At 41.9% G+C, this 17,960-nt stretch overlaps 1 protein-coding gene across 1 annotated transcript in view; it reads right to left on the bottom strand.

Moving 5' to 3' along the window:
* adamts9 (ADAM metallopeptidase with thrombospondin type 1 motif, 9) overlaps window positions 1-17,960 on the bottom strand; it is a 92,284-nt gene that overhangs the window by 6,403 nt on the left and 67,921 nt on the right. The window contains exons 31-38 of the mRNA XM_072665386.1: window positions 15,191-15,361; window positions 14,584-14,778; window positions 12,707-12,836; window positions 11,011-11,105; window positions 10,809-10,903; window positions 9,841-9,974; window positions 4,808-4,899; window positions 1,582-1,686 (exon numbers count right to left, since the gene is read on the bottom strand). Of these exons, the coding sequence (XP_072521487.1) occupies window positions 1,582-1,686; window positions 4,808-4,899; window positions 9,841-9,974; window positions 10,809-10,903; window positions 11,011-11,105; window positions 12,707-12,836; window positions 14,584-14,778; window positions 15,191-15,361 (1,017 nt within the window). The remainder of the gene's footprint in view (window positions 1-1,581; window positions 1,687-4,807; window positions 4,900-9,840; window positions 9,975-10,808; window positions 10,904-11,010; window positions 11,106-12,706; window positions 12,837-14,583; window positions 14,779-15,190; window positions 15,362-17,960) is intronic.

Below are 17,960 nucleotides of genomic sequence, written 5' to 3'. Positions count from 1 at the left end.
TCTGTTTGTCAGCCTCTTGAGTCGGCAGCGCTTTTAGTCTGAGCCTTTTTACTCCCTGCCAAAAAAGTGTCCCTGACTGATTTCCATTACAAAACAAAAGGGAGGCATAGCTGCTCACAGCAGCTGCTCAATAGAGCTCGCTGCCTGGGCACTTGAGGGAGGAGAGGCAATGAGCACTTCAGAGAGCTCGTTTATAAAACGTGCTGGAATTTTATATCAAATATGTTATTAGTTGTGTACAAATTTGTTATATTTATAAAAACAAGTGTACAGTACGATGAAATGATGCCACAGAGGTTCTAAATACATAGACAGACAGACAGACAGACAGATACACATATCCACAGATTTTCAGACAGATAGACAGATAGATTGTTTGTAAAATGTAATTAATAGAAATGCAATTATCTTGTAAGGTAAAAGTCAGGACACCCTATGCCCTAATAGCTTCAGTCAGACCTTTCCTGCAATGAACTACCAGTCTCTGGCATCAACAGGGAGAAGGTTTTCCTACTCTTCCATGCAGAAATCTTTTAGCTGTGTGACATTTCGGCTTTAGCTTTTAGACAGATGCTCTCACAATTTCCTCAAGCGCCCTCTAATACGATAAAGAACTCCTAATGGATTCTATGTCGGAGAGCTCTCCAGACCCTACTGCAGAAAAAAAACGTCCCCAGCCCCCAAACCACGCCATTTCCACCTCCATGCTATGGGTTCTTATGCAGAAATGCTGTTTCTGGTTTACTCCAAACATGTCCTCTGTTACTGTGTCCAAATAATTCCACTTTTGGTTCATTTGTTCAGAGCACATTGTTCCAGATGACCTGGTTTTGGTCTCTGGTGTTCTCTGGAAAACTTGCTCGGATGTTTGTTTGACTGTAAGGGTTTCCTCCTTGCACACCCTTAGCTGTGGCAAGAGCTACCTGTAGATCCTGTGCTGACATTTTAGGATTGTTGGAGACTTCTTTATGCATTTTGTGGTCTGCTGATGGACTGAACTTTCTAGAACGGTCTGATCTGGCCATGTTGGCAGTTGCTGCACAGAATCATCTCTAATGAGGTTCTGATCATCTGCAGCTGATGTGCTGCACCTCTTCTAATTTTAGACATTTAAATAAGTAATAAATGTGGGGGTGTTCCAACTGTTCTCACTGGAAATAGTATTTAAAATACGCTTCTTTGTGTTTTATGTGTTTAGTTGTATTACATACAACCTCCAAATGTTGTTCAAGTGAAGATCAAATGTCCAGATGTTATATATAATATTAAAAAAGATAAAGGGTTTCATGGGGTGTTTTTTCATATGACTGTAGTCAGGTAGACAGAACAATACAGATAGATAGATAGATAAACAGTCAGACAGACTGATAAATGGATAGACAGATAGACAGACAGACAGATAGATAGACAGACAGACAGATAGATAGACAGACAATCAGACTGATAGATGGATAGATAGATAGACATACAGACAGACATACTGATGGATGTATAAGTATTGCACTATATGGAAGAGCAGCAGGTTTGAGTGAAGTGCTCTCTTTTACAGCTGAGAAGCTGAAGGCTCAGTGAGTGACGTACCGGAGACTTGTGGATGTCGGCCACAGCATAGTTCCCTTGGGAAATCCACTTGGTGCTTTCAGTCACCTGAAATCCCGTTCCTGAGAGATTGATCCTGAATCGACCCTGAATAGTGAAAACACCACACACACACACACTTAGTACAGGCTCAACAGTAGATGGTGCTGCAGAACAGCACAACAGCATTGACTTGTATTGCAGTTTCTACACCCGCATGCTCAGGTAAAACACACATTAAAGATTTGACTAGGGACAAACATCTTGCATCTCCAACAATGATCACTTTACATATTGTTCCAAATCATTTTGCAGCATTTCTATTAGTCCATTCATAATGGGGCAGTGGTGGCTCATCGGTTAGAGCGCTGGGCTAACAATAACGGGGTTGTGGGTTCGATACCCGGGCTCGGCAAGCTGCCACTGTTGGGCCCTTGAGCAAGGCCCTTTACCCTCTTTGCTCCCCGGGCGCTGGAGTTGGCTGCCCACCGCTCTGGGTGTGTGTACTCACTGCCCCTAACACACGTGTGTGTGTGTGTTCACTACCAGGTGGGTTAAATGCGGAGAACACGTTTTGCTGTACACTGTACAGTGACAAATACGTGCACCTTTATTGGACAGATACCATGCATATATTACATATGTGTACTACAACAAAGTTTTTACATATAGCTTCACTACATGTGCTCATATGTGTTTACATACACTACATATATATATATATATATATATATATATATATATATATATATATGTGTGTGTGTGTGTGTGTGTGTGTGTGTGTGTGTGTGTATGAAACATATGTATAGCTACATATATGTATTATATATGTATTATAAAATTGGTCCAGTCCTTCATTATACACAGATCAGCCATAAAATTAGTACGGCCTGCTTAACATGGAGTATATCCCTCCTTGTGCCAACACAACAGATCTGATTTGAGACATGGACTCCACAAGACCTCTAAAGGCTTCCTGTGGCATCTGGTACCAAGACGTTAGCAGCAGATAAGTGGCGTGTTCCTTTAAGTCATGTGAATTGTGAGGCAGGGCGTCAATGAGTTTTAGGTGCCTGTGATCGGTTGTCCGGTGCACTTTTGGTAGGTACTGACCACTGCATACTGTGAACACCCCACAAGACCTGTCTGATGTTTTGGAGATGTTCTGACCCAGTCGTCTAGAACATAACTATTTGGTTCTGATGTCAGATCCTTAGCTTGCCCATCTTGTCTGCTCACCTTTAAGGACTGACTCTTCACTTGCTGTCTAATATTTCCCTCACCCCTTGACAGATACCACTGTAGATGAAGATAATCAATGTTTTTCACTGGCACTGATCATATATCAGATTTCCGTATGGCTCAGAAACTACATAAGCAAGTCTATTAGAGGCAACTTCAATGCCGTATGCTTTGAGGCAAGAGTGTGCTGATGCTGGCCTGCAGTTTTCACGATGCTAACTGTCAAACTAGTCCTTTAATATGGGATCAGGATCCAAGACCCCGGCCGAACGTGGTGGAATAGCAGTGGTCTGAAACCCGCACTGTCGGAGTGACAGGCAGGGCTGCACTTCCCCTCCAGTAACTCAAGGAGGAAGAAAAGTGGTGGAAAAGCGTCTGATTCATTGAGCTCTTCCCGGCAGTGGCAGCTGTCTGCAGCCCGTCTGAAGCCCATATCTCAGCCGAGGAGCTAAGAGACTGCGGAACGAGTGCCGGGGACAGAAAGGGACTGAGTGAGCGGAGGAGAAAATGAACTAGAAAGAGCGTGGGTGGAGAAACAGAGTGAAAGTGTGAAACAGAGAGGAACTGGTGGAGTGGAGTGACGGAAGTGTCAGATCTCTGTGGCTGCGCAGCAGGGTTTTAAAGTTGGATGGCTTGTGTGTTGTCTGGACAGCCGTCTGCTTTTAAGAGCCTGAGTTTGACGTCCAAAGACTCTGCGATGGAACACGTCCAGAGAGAAGACACATACTTTATTCATTTCACTTTTACAGAGGCTTTCCCTTTCCTTCACTGTCACTGTTTCTGTTCTGCCTCTGTGCCTGCCAAAATCCATCTTTATTATCTATCTGTACTGAGAGAAAAGCCCAGTAGAACATCTCTTATTGAAGACTTGGTTCTGTACTCAGGTTCCGCCTTGGTGGAATTTATAAGACTTTATAAAACAGCCAGTACTTAAATCATTGAAGGGGCTCTCAAATGGAAAACTGTGTTTCCTTCACTCTTAAAAACATTGAAAAACCAGACAAGCCTAGTTTTGCCGGGCCGTCATTGACTGCAGACAATCGTTGATGGCATTTTGACAGAGGGAAGTTTGGGACCTAAACATCTGCTCTTTATTTAGGAAAAAGGTTCTGTGGTATAAAATGACCTCTATTATGGTTCACGTACCATTTCATGTGACCCTGCCTGGAGCCTCGCCCTCAGAGCCTTAAGGTATAGACCACATATTCACTAGCTTTTAAATGTGAAGGGCCCAGGGCCTCATGAGCATGGCTTGTGACTGCTGGGTGAGGCCAGCAGCCGGGACAATAATAATAATATGCTAACACTGCTGTAACGATGCTAGACAAGAACGATGACCGCCATTGCTAACGATGCCAACACCACGGTAGTGATGTTAACGTCGCAGTAGCAATGCTAACGTTGTGGTAGGGATGCTGGGCGAGGCCGGCAGCCTGCGAGCAGCGAATGCTGTGGTAGCGATGTTGAGACAGTAAAGCTGTTCCTAATGTTCTTCCCAGCTTCACTGCTCATCATCACCTGTTGTTAGCTACATTAGCCTGGTAACTATATTAGCCACGTACCCATATTAGCCATGTTGCTACATTAGCTTTGCAACTCCAGTGTAAAACTAAAGAAGGTAATATCACACTGAAAGCTAATGCTAGCCTAATGGTATAGATCCACCTGTAGATTAGTGGCAAGGGTAGCAGTTCAAATTGGCTAAGCACTTCAAAACTACCAAGCAAGGCCATAGCAACCACCTGGTACACAGTAGCAACCACCATGCAAAAACACTAGTTTTACCCTAGTGACCAACTGGAAACTGGAAAAAAACTTTAAGCTGGGTAACTGGGTAGAGATTCCCAATAACTACATGATTTACAGTATGTGTGTAATGCATGCTGGGTATTGTAGTTTGAGAACAAGGAAGAACAGAAGCATGTAAAATCCAATGGCAAATCAGAACATATATGTCCCTAGCATAGACAGCACTAGTCATACCCACCTGTGGACAACGGGCGGCACTGTAGCAGTCTCCCGCAGTGGCGAAAGGTACCTTGTGACCCTCGTGAGTAAAAGCATACGCCCAGTCCGTCGCTAGAAGGCAAAAAGAGGAAACCATAGTCACTAACGTTGGCATTAGTGTGTTTGTGTGTGTGTGTGTGGCTGTGGGTGTGGTTTAGTCACGGCTTAGTCGCCGTAAAACTTTAGAACGGCGCTGTGTTTTAGAGCTTGTAACCTCGCTTCCGCTATAATAAGTATACTCCAGCCGACCCAAGCCTGACCACTTTTCCTTTCACAGGTCACCACCGAAGTCTTAATAAGGATAAGTTCTACATAATATGAGGGCAATTTGGACCAATCAACCCCTCGCCTTGTAATTGTGAGCTTTTCAACCACCATAAACAGCTATCTTGAAACCATTAACCCCTTCGTGCTGGGGCTTAATGAAATGCCTGGGCAGCTAGTGCAGCAGCTAGGCCCCCACGCTAATCTCAGGTCACTGTGTTCAGTGCCAGATCGCTGACATTAGACAGAGCTGTAATTAAGCAGAGTGTTTATTCTGGATTCGCCTGGCCTCCCCCCAAAACAGGTCCTCCATTACGGAGAAGAAGAGTGTCATTAACCTCTCCAACTGCCTGGCTGACACTCTGTTTTGACCTAAAAAGGCCTTACGGGGCATACACACTCATATACACACACTCCTCCAGTGGTTTTCCTCCTCTTTCAAAACACCAGCTTTTTTAGGAGAGTAGGAAAATACATGTATGGATTCTACTAGTTGGCCTAATTCTCACATAAATCCAATCAGAACCGAACCTGATTGGATGCGGTACATTAAAGGGGCACGTCGATGTAATGAACACTCTACCCAGGGCTACATCTGCTGAAAATATGCCTACTTGCTTTCCACAGCGGTTCTGTGAAAGTCTCTACAGCACAATTTTCCAGTTTAAAAACTTAACACCCCTTACTGATGACATTATGAAGGTGATGATTCTTGTCCCCCACACAGAAATTTCATATATGACAAAATATAGACACACATTTGGGTATGTGTAAAAAAAAAAAAAAAAAGTAATTAATTAAATAAATAAATGTATATATTTTAATATATATTATAAATATTATATATATGTTTAAATTATATTTGCAATATAATATTTATTATTTTATTTATATATATATATCCATTCATCCAAAATGATTTATACAGTCTACAAAAGCAGCTACAGGGCTGACAAAAATGGAGATACATGTTTTTCATTGGACGGCAGCAATATATGTATATTATATATATAATATATCTTATATAATATGTATATTAGCCTTGGTCATACCAGGACATCACAGCCACCACCCGGAACACCTTTGCAACTGTCTAGTAACAATTAGGCAACACCATAGTAACCACCTAGTGAATGCCAAGGCGACAACCTGCCTAGCAACCATCAGGCATCATCATAGCAACTGTTTAGCCAAGCCATAGCAGCCACCTAGCAACACTATTGTAACCACCTACAAAACTACCAGCAGAAACACTAGTTTAACAGTAGTGAGCACATAGGAAACGCCTGGAAACGGGATGAACTTCACGCTGGGTATCTGTTCCGGAGTTAGAATATGATATTAAGCATTTTATAAGCCTCAGTGGAAGAGATCAGGCTAAATAAACCATCTGACCTTATAGAGAATACTAATTATTTTTACATCTTTCTTTTAAAACACATCTTGTGGGCGGAGCACGGACAGGTCTACATTCATATTACCTAGCAAACCAAAGCTATACTGATCCAGAGGGCATAATCACCTGCCAGCCTGCGGAGTGTGTGTGTGTGTGTGTGTGTGCACGCAAGTCTACAGAATGACAGCTATGTCTAAGGCCGTCGGCTCAGCCAGCCGACCCAAACCTCTCTATAATCTCCGTTATTTCCTGCTCTTTTCAGGAACACAGGCCACATGTTTTGCTTTTCCAGGGCGCCCCTCTCTCTCAGTCATCTGATCGTGTGAGGTGGAGGTTCACTGGGATCCATTTCACCTCGTAACCGCACGGCTGTGACGCGCACTGCAGCAGGAACGTCCACCACGGCCAGTTCTTCTCACAGATGTTTTTGGATTAGCAAGACTTTTCAATGAAGCAGCTTATATGAGATGCATGTGCATTGCAGAACTATGGAAGCCCACACCATCACGTAAAATAAAAAAACGTCATGTTTTTAAATCTTAGATAATGAGAAATCATCTCTGATGAGAATTAATGACATGACAAAATTGAGATAGTATCTCAAAATAATTACCTTGTTTCTTAAAGTAATCACTTAGAATCTCACAATTGAGATAGTATCTCAAAGTCTCTTTAGAGTATCTTTCTTAGTATCTCAACATAATGTCAGTTTCTTAAAATAATATAATGACTGAATTATGAATAAGGACTAAAATTATATCAATGATAATTTCAGTATATTAAAATAATGACATTGTATCTCAGAATAATCACATAGTATCTCAAAATAATAAAAATATATTAAAATTGAGATAGTATCTCAAAATAATGACTTCATAACCAAAGTAATGACTTAGTATGTTATAATTAATTATAATTCTGAACATACTGACTATCTAAAAGTTCCATCCATATAGTATAGTATAGTATCCATATAGTAATTGTGATTTAGTATCTCAAAATAATGGGAAATCAAATAACAACAGCATAACGTATTATCTTAAACTTATAAGATAGTATCTCAACATTATTTTGTAGTATGTCTGAATACTGACTTAGTATCTCAAAATAATGACTTAGTACCAGTTTATCAACTTAAAACTGGTTTTATTTGATTTATGTTTATTTTATTTTTCACTGTGACAGGTCTAGACTTAGCATTTCAGAATAATGACACAGGAATTCATGAAATAATTAAAACTAGTAATAATAATAATAACTAAATAATAATTATTATAAAAATAATAATAATTAGGTGCTGGACTTGTAGGTATTGTAGGTGGAAAGAATGGGCTTCCATACCGACCTGATGCTAATACTGTGTCAGTGGTAAAGTTAAGAGTCCAACTTATTAGTGACCAAACCGCCCCGGTATCCATCCTGTCTCCATGTTAATACTCAGGCCAGGACCAAGCGGCATACATAAGAAAGCTGCATAGGCAGGGGGAGCTGAGCAGCTTCAGATTTTGGAGAGTTCAGGGAGGTTACCGAAGTCCAGACGTGTTCTTTCGTACAGATGTGGACAGCGGTGCAGAGTGAGGGAGGTTTCCAGATCAGCAAAGTGTATAAAAATGTATGTGTGTGTGTGTGTGTGTGTGAGGACGAGAGTGTGTGTGAAATCTGTCATTGTTGGACATAAAAAGCAGATACAGCTGCTGGAGAATAACACTGCTCTCATACTCAGAGTTCACAAATCAATGTGGATGATAGATGGTCGGACAACTGGACTCTCGGCACAAAAGCTGAGCTGAAGGAGCAGCGTATTCTAGGAATAGTTTGATTTATAACACTGGTTCAGTTGCTTAACCCCTTTAACTCAGAACAGCTTATCACACACTGAGGTGTATTACTCAGTAACTACAGGGGTGTCTGTACAAACTGGTGGGGCTATTTTCTTAGGTAATAGAGGTTTCGGCCCACCTGTGGCTCCTGGGGCTGTTTAACACTGTTCTACAAAGCCAAACAGTTCATATTAGTAATGTAAAAGTCCTTCAGAGTGGTTAGGTTTGACATGCTCTGCTGTGGAGAAGTCAGGTTTGTGCACAGTGGTGGTGATTGCAACCAGACGTATGAAAAGTTGAAAGCCTCTGAAAGCTCCCTCACAACAGACGTTATTATTCAGACTGGCTAGGAATATTGCTGCAGTCCAATGAAAATGCCTTAAATGTAAATGTAAACAAAGTTACTGGTATTACAGAGGTGGTGTTACATATTACAATGTAGTGTTAGGAGTCTGGCCCAATGACTCTTATTGATGCAGCACAGCATGGTCAACCAGACCAGGAATCGAACCCCAGTCTCCCACGTGGTGTGGTAGCTTACTGGTAGGTAGTGGTGTTATCCGTTGCGCCACACCAACAGATAACAGATCATTTTGGCAGGACAATCTTATCCAGAGTGACTTACTGTTTAATTGTGCAGTAGAGGTACAGAGGTACTTTGTGGGTTCTCTGGCCTTAAGGAGGCTTAACTGGTCATCCATCTGGTTCATAAAAAAGGGTTCATACAGTATACGGCAAAGCTCTTGCAGATGGTTCTTTGTAGAACGTTTTGGGTTCAGAGCCAAAAAGGCTATTATTAGCATTGTTAGAACTCAACCCTTTTGGCCCAGAGTGTAGGTGAATGTAGCGTTAGGCACATTCCTGGTCATATCGTATTCAAAGTGAGTGCAGTCTGATAAGGGCTAATGCTGTGGACAAGGATTAGAAAGTAGCTAGCTATGCTAACCCAACATTTCAACAGGCTATGCAGGTCTATTTAGAGCTATTTAACTAACTAGAGTGCTGTGGGACACCTTATCCAAAGAAGAAGAGGACCTGCACCTGTGATAGAAGGCACGTAATATTTAACGTCCACCCAAACGTCCACACGTCTGCTCTTATCATTTTGTGGAGGGGAACCTGGTTATGGGGCGCCACTGAAGCTCTGGTTGTGCCGGGTGCTAAGCCTAAGCTAACCTAGCTAAGGGTCTCACAAGCACCCAGCGCTTCTGCTTCAACGGAGCTTCATAAGTGAGCCATTTCTCTAAATAAGGATGTTCTGGTGTTGGTTTCACCTCCATAAAATGGTAAGAGGAGACCTGTGGATGTTCAAGTGGACGTATTAAATTTAGCATCTTCAACCACAGATGCAGGTCCTGTCCTTGGGAAGATGGTGGATATAAGATCGACAAAGTAAACAAAGATGGCCACCCCCATTGTTCACTGCAAACTAAGGTGACTAGAGTGATGTTCTCGTCCAGGTGTTTAGACCCCAGGCTCCTTGGGCAGTGGCCAGTGAAATGTACGCATGTATGAATAGTTAATTTGACTCACTGATGATGGTCATCTTGCTGATGTCCAGTCTGACCCGGGTGAAAGTGGACAGGCCGGCAGCTGTGTAATCTCTCCGACAATGGCAGTCCTCTCTCCTGCTCAGGTTGGACGGGCACTGCGTAGGGTCCATCAGCCTGCACAGCATCATCCACAACAACCATTACATTTCCACTGAATTTAACCAGGCACTTCATGTACACTATATGGTCAAAAGTATTGGGACACCTGCTCATGTTGTTCATTGCTTCTATTGAAATCAAGAGAGTTTCTACTGATTTTGTTGGAGTAACTGTCTTTACCATACATTTACAAGGCTTTCTTTTAGATTTTGCAAAGAGCATTGCTGTGAGGATTTGATTGCATTCAGCGACAAGAGAGTTTGTAAAGTCAGGACACCCCTTCTAATAAATGCATTTTGCAACCAATGTTGACACAGATGTAAAAAGTCTCTGATCTCTGTAGAGAAGTACTGCCAATAGATTAGGACTCTCTGGAGCAGATAAACATGAGCCTTTTGGCACCATGCTGCCTAATGCCAGGCATGGGCTTTAGGAGTATAATGCCTTATGGAGGCTTTGGAGGCATTTGGAATGTGTTGGAGACTGATTGCAATCAAATCCTTGCAGCAATGCTCCAAAATCTAGTAGAAAGCCCTCTTCCGTGGACAGAAGAGACAGTTACTCCAAGAAAAGCAGCATAAATTTTTAATTACCCTTGATTTTGAAAGAAACAATGAATGAGTAGGTGTCCCAATACTTTTGTCAATATAGTGAAGTCTTGAAAAGGGGTTCTCTTTTTGGTACTATATAAACTTTTTTAAGGTTCTATAATGGTTCTTTGCGACGTCATGGGTCCATTCAGATCCACTGTCTTTACTAAAGTACCCTCGAAGAACCCTTTTTGTTAGGGTATATGTAAAGAGGGTGTTTTCTAATGGTCTACAGAAAATTCACTGCTCTTCTTCTTACCTGAATCCAAAAACCTCAGAGAAGTTCTCGTGCTCTCCACTTGTGAGAGTGATGTATTCTTTGGGACTGTCTGTGTCCATCTCGGAACAGAAGATCTGTAGAGGGAGAGAGAGGGAGCAAGATAATGGAGAATGTGTGGGCAGTGAGGTGAATTGTCGCCTGGATGAACGTGGTGAGAATTAAATAGTGGTGAGAGTCTCACTTTAAGCGCTTTGCCCTGGACACTCAGGACCTGCTCTCCATCAGACACAACACCAGCCTGGAGCTGCACATGCCTGCAGCTGGTGGGAAGATGACCTGAAAGAGAGCATGTGGGTAAAACATACAGATTTAAAAGGTGAGTAATCCAGTTACTTGCAAGTATTCCTTTCCTACACATTTCATGAAGAATGGACCAATCAAGTGTCCAAAAAGTATGTTTCTAAGGGCCACCCAAAGTATGGCCCAACAAAGGACTTTTAACCAATTTAGTTCCAGCTCCAGAAAGTTACCCTGACCCAACCACTCACCAAATGAATCAATAGCAAACAAGCCACAGCCCAGTTTTAGCCGGCTGTGTCTAAATCTGGGTGCCAGCCATAGCTGCATAAATGCTGTACTAACGTTTCACATGGTGGGCTGCCTGTGGAATGCCATGACGAAGCTTAAACATAGTGTCCAGAGCTGGGCCAAAATTCTTTTTGCCATAACTGACCTCTAATTGCCTTAACTGGGCCGTATTTTGACGTTAAATTAAATTCAATTAAAATGTACATATTAAAAACATTCCTAAAGGCCTATTCTCCCCAAGTATGATTTAAAAAAAAGAAAAAAAAAGGATGCAATATAAAAATGATCTAATTATCTTCATCTACAGTGGCTTCATCTGTCAGGAGGTGGGATATATCAGGCAGAAAGTGAACAGTCTGTTCTTGAGGGTGACGCATTAAAAGCAGGAAAAATGATCTGAGCCACTTTAAAAAGGTCTACGTTGTGACGGCTAGACAACTCAGTCAGAATATCTCCAAAACATCAGGCAGGTCTTGTGGGGTGTTAACCCCACCTTACCTTAACCTTACTGTTGAATCAACCCTAAATCCTAACCCTAACCCTAACCTTAACCCTGAATCAACCCTAAAGCCTAACCCTAATTTTACCCTTGAATGAACCCTAAATCCTAACCCTAGCCTTAACCCTAACCTTAATTTTACCCTTGAATCAATCCTAAATCATACCCTAATCCTAACTTTACTGTTGAATCAACCCTACAGCCTAACCCTAGCCCTAAAGGGTAAGGTAAAAAGGGTATGGTTAAGGTTAGGGTTAGGATTAGGGTTAGGGTTAAGTGTCAGATTTCATTCAATCAGTCGTTTACATTCAGCTTACAGTTCAGCTGCATTTAACACAGTGTTAGTTGAAGATCAGGTGAGCATCTTTGAGGCATCTATGATGGATCATCCAAGTAAGGTGTTACCTAGTGAATTAGAATTTCCTATAAAAGCTGTATTTACTGTATTTTTAAATGTCTTAGTAACAAAATACAGCACAGTACATTTAAGCCTCTGCACTTTGCCCCCTCAAGTGAAAACACTGGCACTCCTTTCTTTTCTTCTCCTGTAATGTTACAGTTTCATAAAATCTCCTTGTAACAGGAACAATAATAACTACATTATGCTCATATTAAAGAAAGTCAAAGAAACAGACAGGCTTTATGGTAAAGATCAGATCCAGCAACCAAAAGCCCCTGAGGACATTTCTCAGTGCACTGAGGTGATTATTCTGTTCAGCAGTAGAATAAAGGCCGGGTTTAGGGTTTGGCTGGGGAGTAATGGATAGCGTCGAGCTAATGTGCTCCAGAACAGCTTGCTTTGAGTGTTATGACAGCGCTGAGGTTTGGTGGATATATTACACACACTCACAGGAGGGGTTACTGCAAGGCTTACGGCCGTCCGGCCTGGAGGTGGAGGGACATTCATCACTGAGCTCCCCGTCTGCGGAAACACACTGCACGGAGCGCTCCATCCATCCATCTCCACAGCTCACCGAGCACTACGCATGGACACAAACACACCCAGAGATATGGAAGTGAGGCTGGAAACCTTAGAATCTCAGGAACACACACACACAGCTAGTTTAAGGGATCTATAGGGTGGCAAGGTTAACTCGCGAGAAGAATGAGTGGAGGAAACAACTTTAATTTATGACTGTTAATATTAAAGATTGTAGAAAAGCAAAATGGCAAAACTACCTTTACAGGAAAATCAGGGAACTTCAACCCAAGTTCAATGTAAAGAACAACAACCAGATACCAATTATATCAAAAAGTGAAAAACGTGAAATATGAGGATATGAGGTTTTTGCATGACAGTAATGATATTTTTACTATACCATATTTTTAGTCTTAGACCAGATTTATAAGTGAGATTATTTATGTAATGCATTTTTCTTATAAATAATGTAAAGCAGTTTATTTACCAGACAAAATAAATTAATAAAAACATGACTTTTATCTGTATATCTAATATATATATATATATATATATATATATATATATACACACACACCAGTGAAATATTTGCATATACCTGGTTGAATATGAGCTGATCATCATCTTAAAAACATATGATCCAAATGCTAGGCAGACCATTATTTTTCGTTTTAAAAATAAGGACACTGGGGACACATGGGTCCCCAACATAGATAGCATGTCGTGACTGGCTGGATGGGTTCAAGTAGGTCAAAGTCGTAGGTTGATCTGAGGATGGAAGGAGATGATTTGGCTATACAGGCTGTTAAGGTGATTTATTGGTCTTGAGCAAAACGAATAAATGTACATTAACAAGCTGTAGCTGCATAGTTTGAGAGGCATGAGAGAGGCATATCCTCCCTTACACAAACACACATGCTATGATCCAACTATGGTGTGTCCACAGTGTCCTCTTTTTTGAAAACAAAAATATGGTCACCCTAACATTGATCAGCTCATATTCAACCAGGTGTGTATATATACACAGCTCTGGAAAAAATTAAAGGCACTACTTAATTTTTTTTTTCTTAAATTTGCATTTCTACGTGTCTGCCAGTCATTATATTCCAGGCAATTCATCAAACAGAGCTGAGTTACCTAAATTTGCAGTCTATGGCATAAATGGCATAAAGCAAGACAGGAAAGCTGTGATTGGCAGTCAAGGTTATTTCATCATAGTGATTTCTGAATGCTCTCAAAGTTCAGATATTAGTAGTGTGTTTAAAGTTGAATTATAACTGATTTGCATTATAATTATTCAGATATTTGCTTTGTATTAAATTGTAGAAGTCATTTTTGAGCAGTTGTCATTTCTGCAAATAAATGCTGTAAATAGCAAATATTTTTATTTGGAATTAAGGGGACATGATGTCCATGGTTTATGAAATACTACGCAAATGTTAACTTCACTAATTATAAATATAGTAAAACCAGAGAAACTTATCATTTAGGGTGGCTGCATAGCTGCATATATATATATATATATCCAAGGCAAAATACAACATAAATAATAAAAATTGAGGTATAGGAACAGTTTGAAGGCTCGGGTGAGGATTTACAGTAAGATTAAGAGAATAAAACTAAACATACATACACACACCTGAACCACTGTAAATCTCCTTACGAAAGTGAGGATGAGATATTAAAACTGGTCTGAGAGCTGCATTATCAACAGCTAAGGCTGAGAAGGCTTATTTAATACTCATCTGCATTTCATACCATACAGCCTGTATCTGTGGAATGGGTGCTAGAGAGGTGAAAGCACTCACAGGTCCCCAAATGCCCACTCGCCAAGTGTGCCTGGAGGGGCAGGGGGGCAGGGTGCAGGTCATGAAGCTCTCAGGAGGAGTCCCGGGGCAGTTCGACGATGCCTGATGACCGTACTCGTAGTTTTCAATGCCAGCATGCACTTCACTGCAGGACACCAGCCTCCTCCGATAACCCTGTCCACAGGTGACGGAGCACTGGAGAGGACAACAGCAAGCCTGGAATTATGATTTCCTACTTCCACCTCCAGTCATGTGATGCTACCAGTGCTGGGGGGCCTGAAGGCTAGCATATGCTTCCTCCAAGACCTCCAAGCCTGACAACTGGAGGAAAATAATGGGAGGGACCATTCTACCCACGCAGAGAGAGCAAGGTCTACTGTGTTCTCTGAGACTCTCTGTGATGGATGGCAGTGGCATCACCAGGGATTGAACTTGCCCCCTGCCAATGATTGGGTCCATGGTTATAAATGATGCCAATGGAGCCCAAGCTAAATATGATCCACAGCAATAATGTCATTCAGGCAATGATGTCTCAGCCAATCAGATTGCGTGGCCAGATTTAGCAGCAAATTCACTCTGTGCTTCTTTCTGAACCTACTGTCCTCACCTCAGTCCAGTCTCCCGTGATCCAGATGAACTCGCAGGGCTGGGTGTTACACAGCTCAGTGTCTGCTGGTCTTTGCTGGTCGGAGCAGTACATCTGATGGGCCTCATGCTCGTTGTGATCCAAGCACACCACTGTCCGGCGCCGGCGGCCGGAGCCACACGTTTGGCTACACTGTAATGACAAGGGTTACAGCTTGGTAAAGGACCTGTATCACAGAAAACCTCCCTCTCTTTATTAACCCCTTAATGCAGCAAGGCCAAGCACGGTAGCACCCCAATGACCCCAATGTCAATGACCCGAGTTCCTTTGCTCCTTGAAAGAGTGCAGTACTTGTAAGGCAGGTGCTTGGTAGCGGTAGAAGCCAGCTTGGGACTGGAAGGTTGCTGGTTCAATCCCCTGCACCGTCAGGAAGTAAAGGGGGGAGGAGTGGAGGAGTAGGGATGCACTGATACGATACTAGGATCGGATATCGGTCCTGAAACTAACAAAAATAGCTGGATTGGGTATCGGATAATTAGTGTGATCCAAAGGACTGATCCATTCACAGAATCTGATTCTTGTACCGCCGGTATTCTAGGCTTCATAACCCAGGATCAGAGTAACCGACAGACATAATACACATATCATAGGAAACAGCAGGTTAGACTCCCCATATCTAACCAGCAGGGTGCCCTCGACCCGTCCTCAACTATAATCCAGCTTGTCTTCCATATAAGGAGAACCAAGAAGGGAGGAGCTGCTCGCTCCTCTTTAGTCTCATAGACTTTCAGAAAAAAATTTCAGAAAAAAAGAATTTCTGAAAAAGAATTTCAGAAAAAAAGTCCTGAGCCTAGACGAGGTCCAGAACGGTCATTAATTTTAGTGACCAATAAACAAATGAATCTGTGTTCATTTGTTATAGTACAAAGTTAGTAAAGTAATGATTACGTCAATCCTGATGCCTCAAGTCTCTCCCAGATGGTCAGATATATGGATTATTAATTCAACAATGGTATTGAATCGTGTATCGGCCGATACGCAAGGTTCATGTATCGGTATCCATATCGGAACAGAAAAAGATGGGTCATGCATCCCTATGGAGGAGCAGTGCTTTTTCCTTCCTGCCTCAACATTGACAGCTAAGTTGCCCTTGAGCAAGGCACCTAAGGTGGCTGCCCATGCTCCAGGTGTGTGATCTCATTGTCAGATTGTGTATGTGTGTGTGTGTTTACTGCCACGGATGGGTTAAATACGGCGGTTGAATTGCGTTGTGCTGCTGTGCAGTGGTCTGCTTTCCTTTCCTTTAAGTGAAAGTAAGATATGCTGTTATGCTCTGTGCTTTAAACTGTTTAGGCTAAAGGTGTTTGAACCCCCAGGTCCTGCTGCCACTGCAGTAATCCAGGGCACTCACTCAAGCACTTAAAAAGCAATAGGAGTATGAGGTCACCGCCAAGCGAGGTACATAAACACACGTCACCCTGTCTTGTGCAATTACGCCCGAGCGGAGGAAAAACACCCCACTAACTGGAAAAAGGGCTGTAAATCACTGCAGCGGGAATGTTAAGGGGGCTTTTACCTACCTAAGACCCCTCGCTAGTGTGTGGGGTAGATGGTGTTCTGAGAGCGAGGATGAAAGATGAAAGCAAAGCACTCCATTTGAATTGTACTGACCCTGTGCACTTAAGCCTTAACGGTTTTCCATTTGTGTGTATATGAGAATCTCAGTGTGTGCCCTGAGCCGGACTGATTACCGTAGCTGTGTTTGCACGTCACACGCACTGTAAACCACTCCAGCTCTTACGAGCACTCACTCTCACTCCATCTGCACTTTATCCCACTTTACAGCAGCTCCCTGCCAGCGGCCCGCGCTGCGACGATAGGGGTATTCCCTACGCCAGACAGCGACGCAATCATCGCACTCAAACTCAACAAATCTCTGCTGGCATGCCTGCTTGGCGAACGCTTCCCAGAATTCCCAGAAGCAAAAAAACAGAATGACGCATAAACATAGCCGAGGTACATGGGAGGTTAGAAGCGGTCGACAGCGATGATACTAACGGCTTACAAGACATCAAAAAGTCATAGAGCCCGTCCCGGTTTAGAGGAATTTTCATTTTTCCATATTTCTGAATTCCGGCAATCTGGGAAACCCTTTAATCTTGGAAATAATGACCTTATAGATTAATTCCAAACAAAAATGTTGTGCAAAATATATATATTAATATATTCTAGTAAACAATGGATTTACAAGATTTTCACCTGACATGATCTTCCCCAGTTACTCCTGACTGATTGGCATACACATCCCAGAATTCCGGGATGTAAAGGTATGTAGAAACACATGCCCACAAGCAAGACATGCACAAACTGCTGACAACATTGTCCAACACTTTCATGAAACATTATCCAAACAGTTATGAGATTCAGAATTTCCCAAATTTTCCAGCAACGGAATTGTTTTTCCCCCAAAGTTTGATCATATTTTCCTATATTGCTGTCACTTCAGAATTCCCATAAGCAAAGGCATAAATGAAGAATGGCCACATCTTGGACCCACACTTTAGCTTCCCTTGCTTAAAACTACATATCTTACATTTTTATAATCAAAGATTACATATAAATATAATAAATTAAAATAAATAATAATATAATAAATTACACACTTATCTTTATTGTACAGCTATGATATTCATTTTCTAATCAAATTTTTATTATCCGTTATTATCATAGTTCATGACTAATAATAGTACATCTAGGGTTAAAAGGGTAAAGGCGAAATTGCTAAACTACT

This window comes from Salminus brasiliensis, chromosome 21 (genome assembly GCF_030463535.1).
Source record: "Salminus brasiliensis chromosome 21, fSalBra1.hap2, whole genome shotgun sequence".
In the NCBI taxonomy this organism is placed as follows: Eukaryota; Metazoa; Chordata; class Actinopteri; order Characiformes; family Bryconidae; genus Salminus; species Salminus brasiliensis.
Note: the sequence above shows the minus strand (reverse complement) of the source record. Positions and strands in the feature narration are given on the sequence as shown.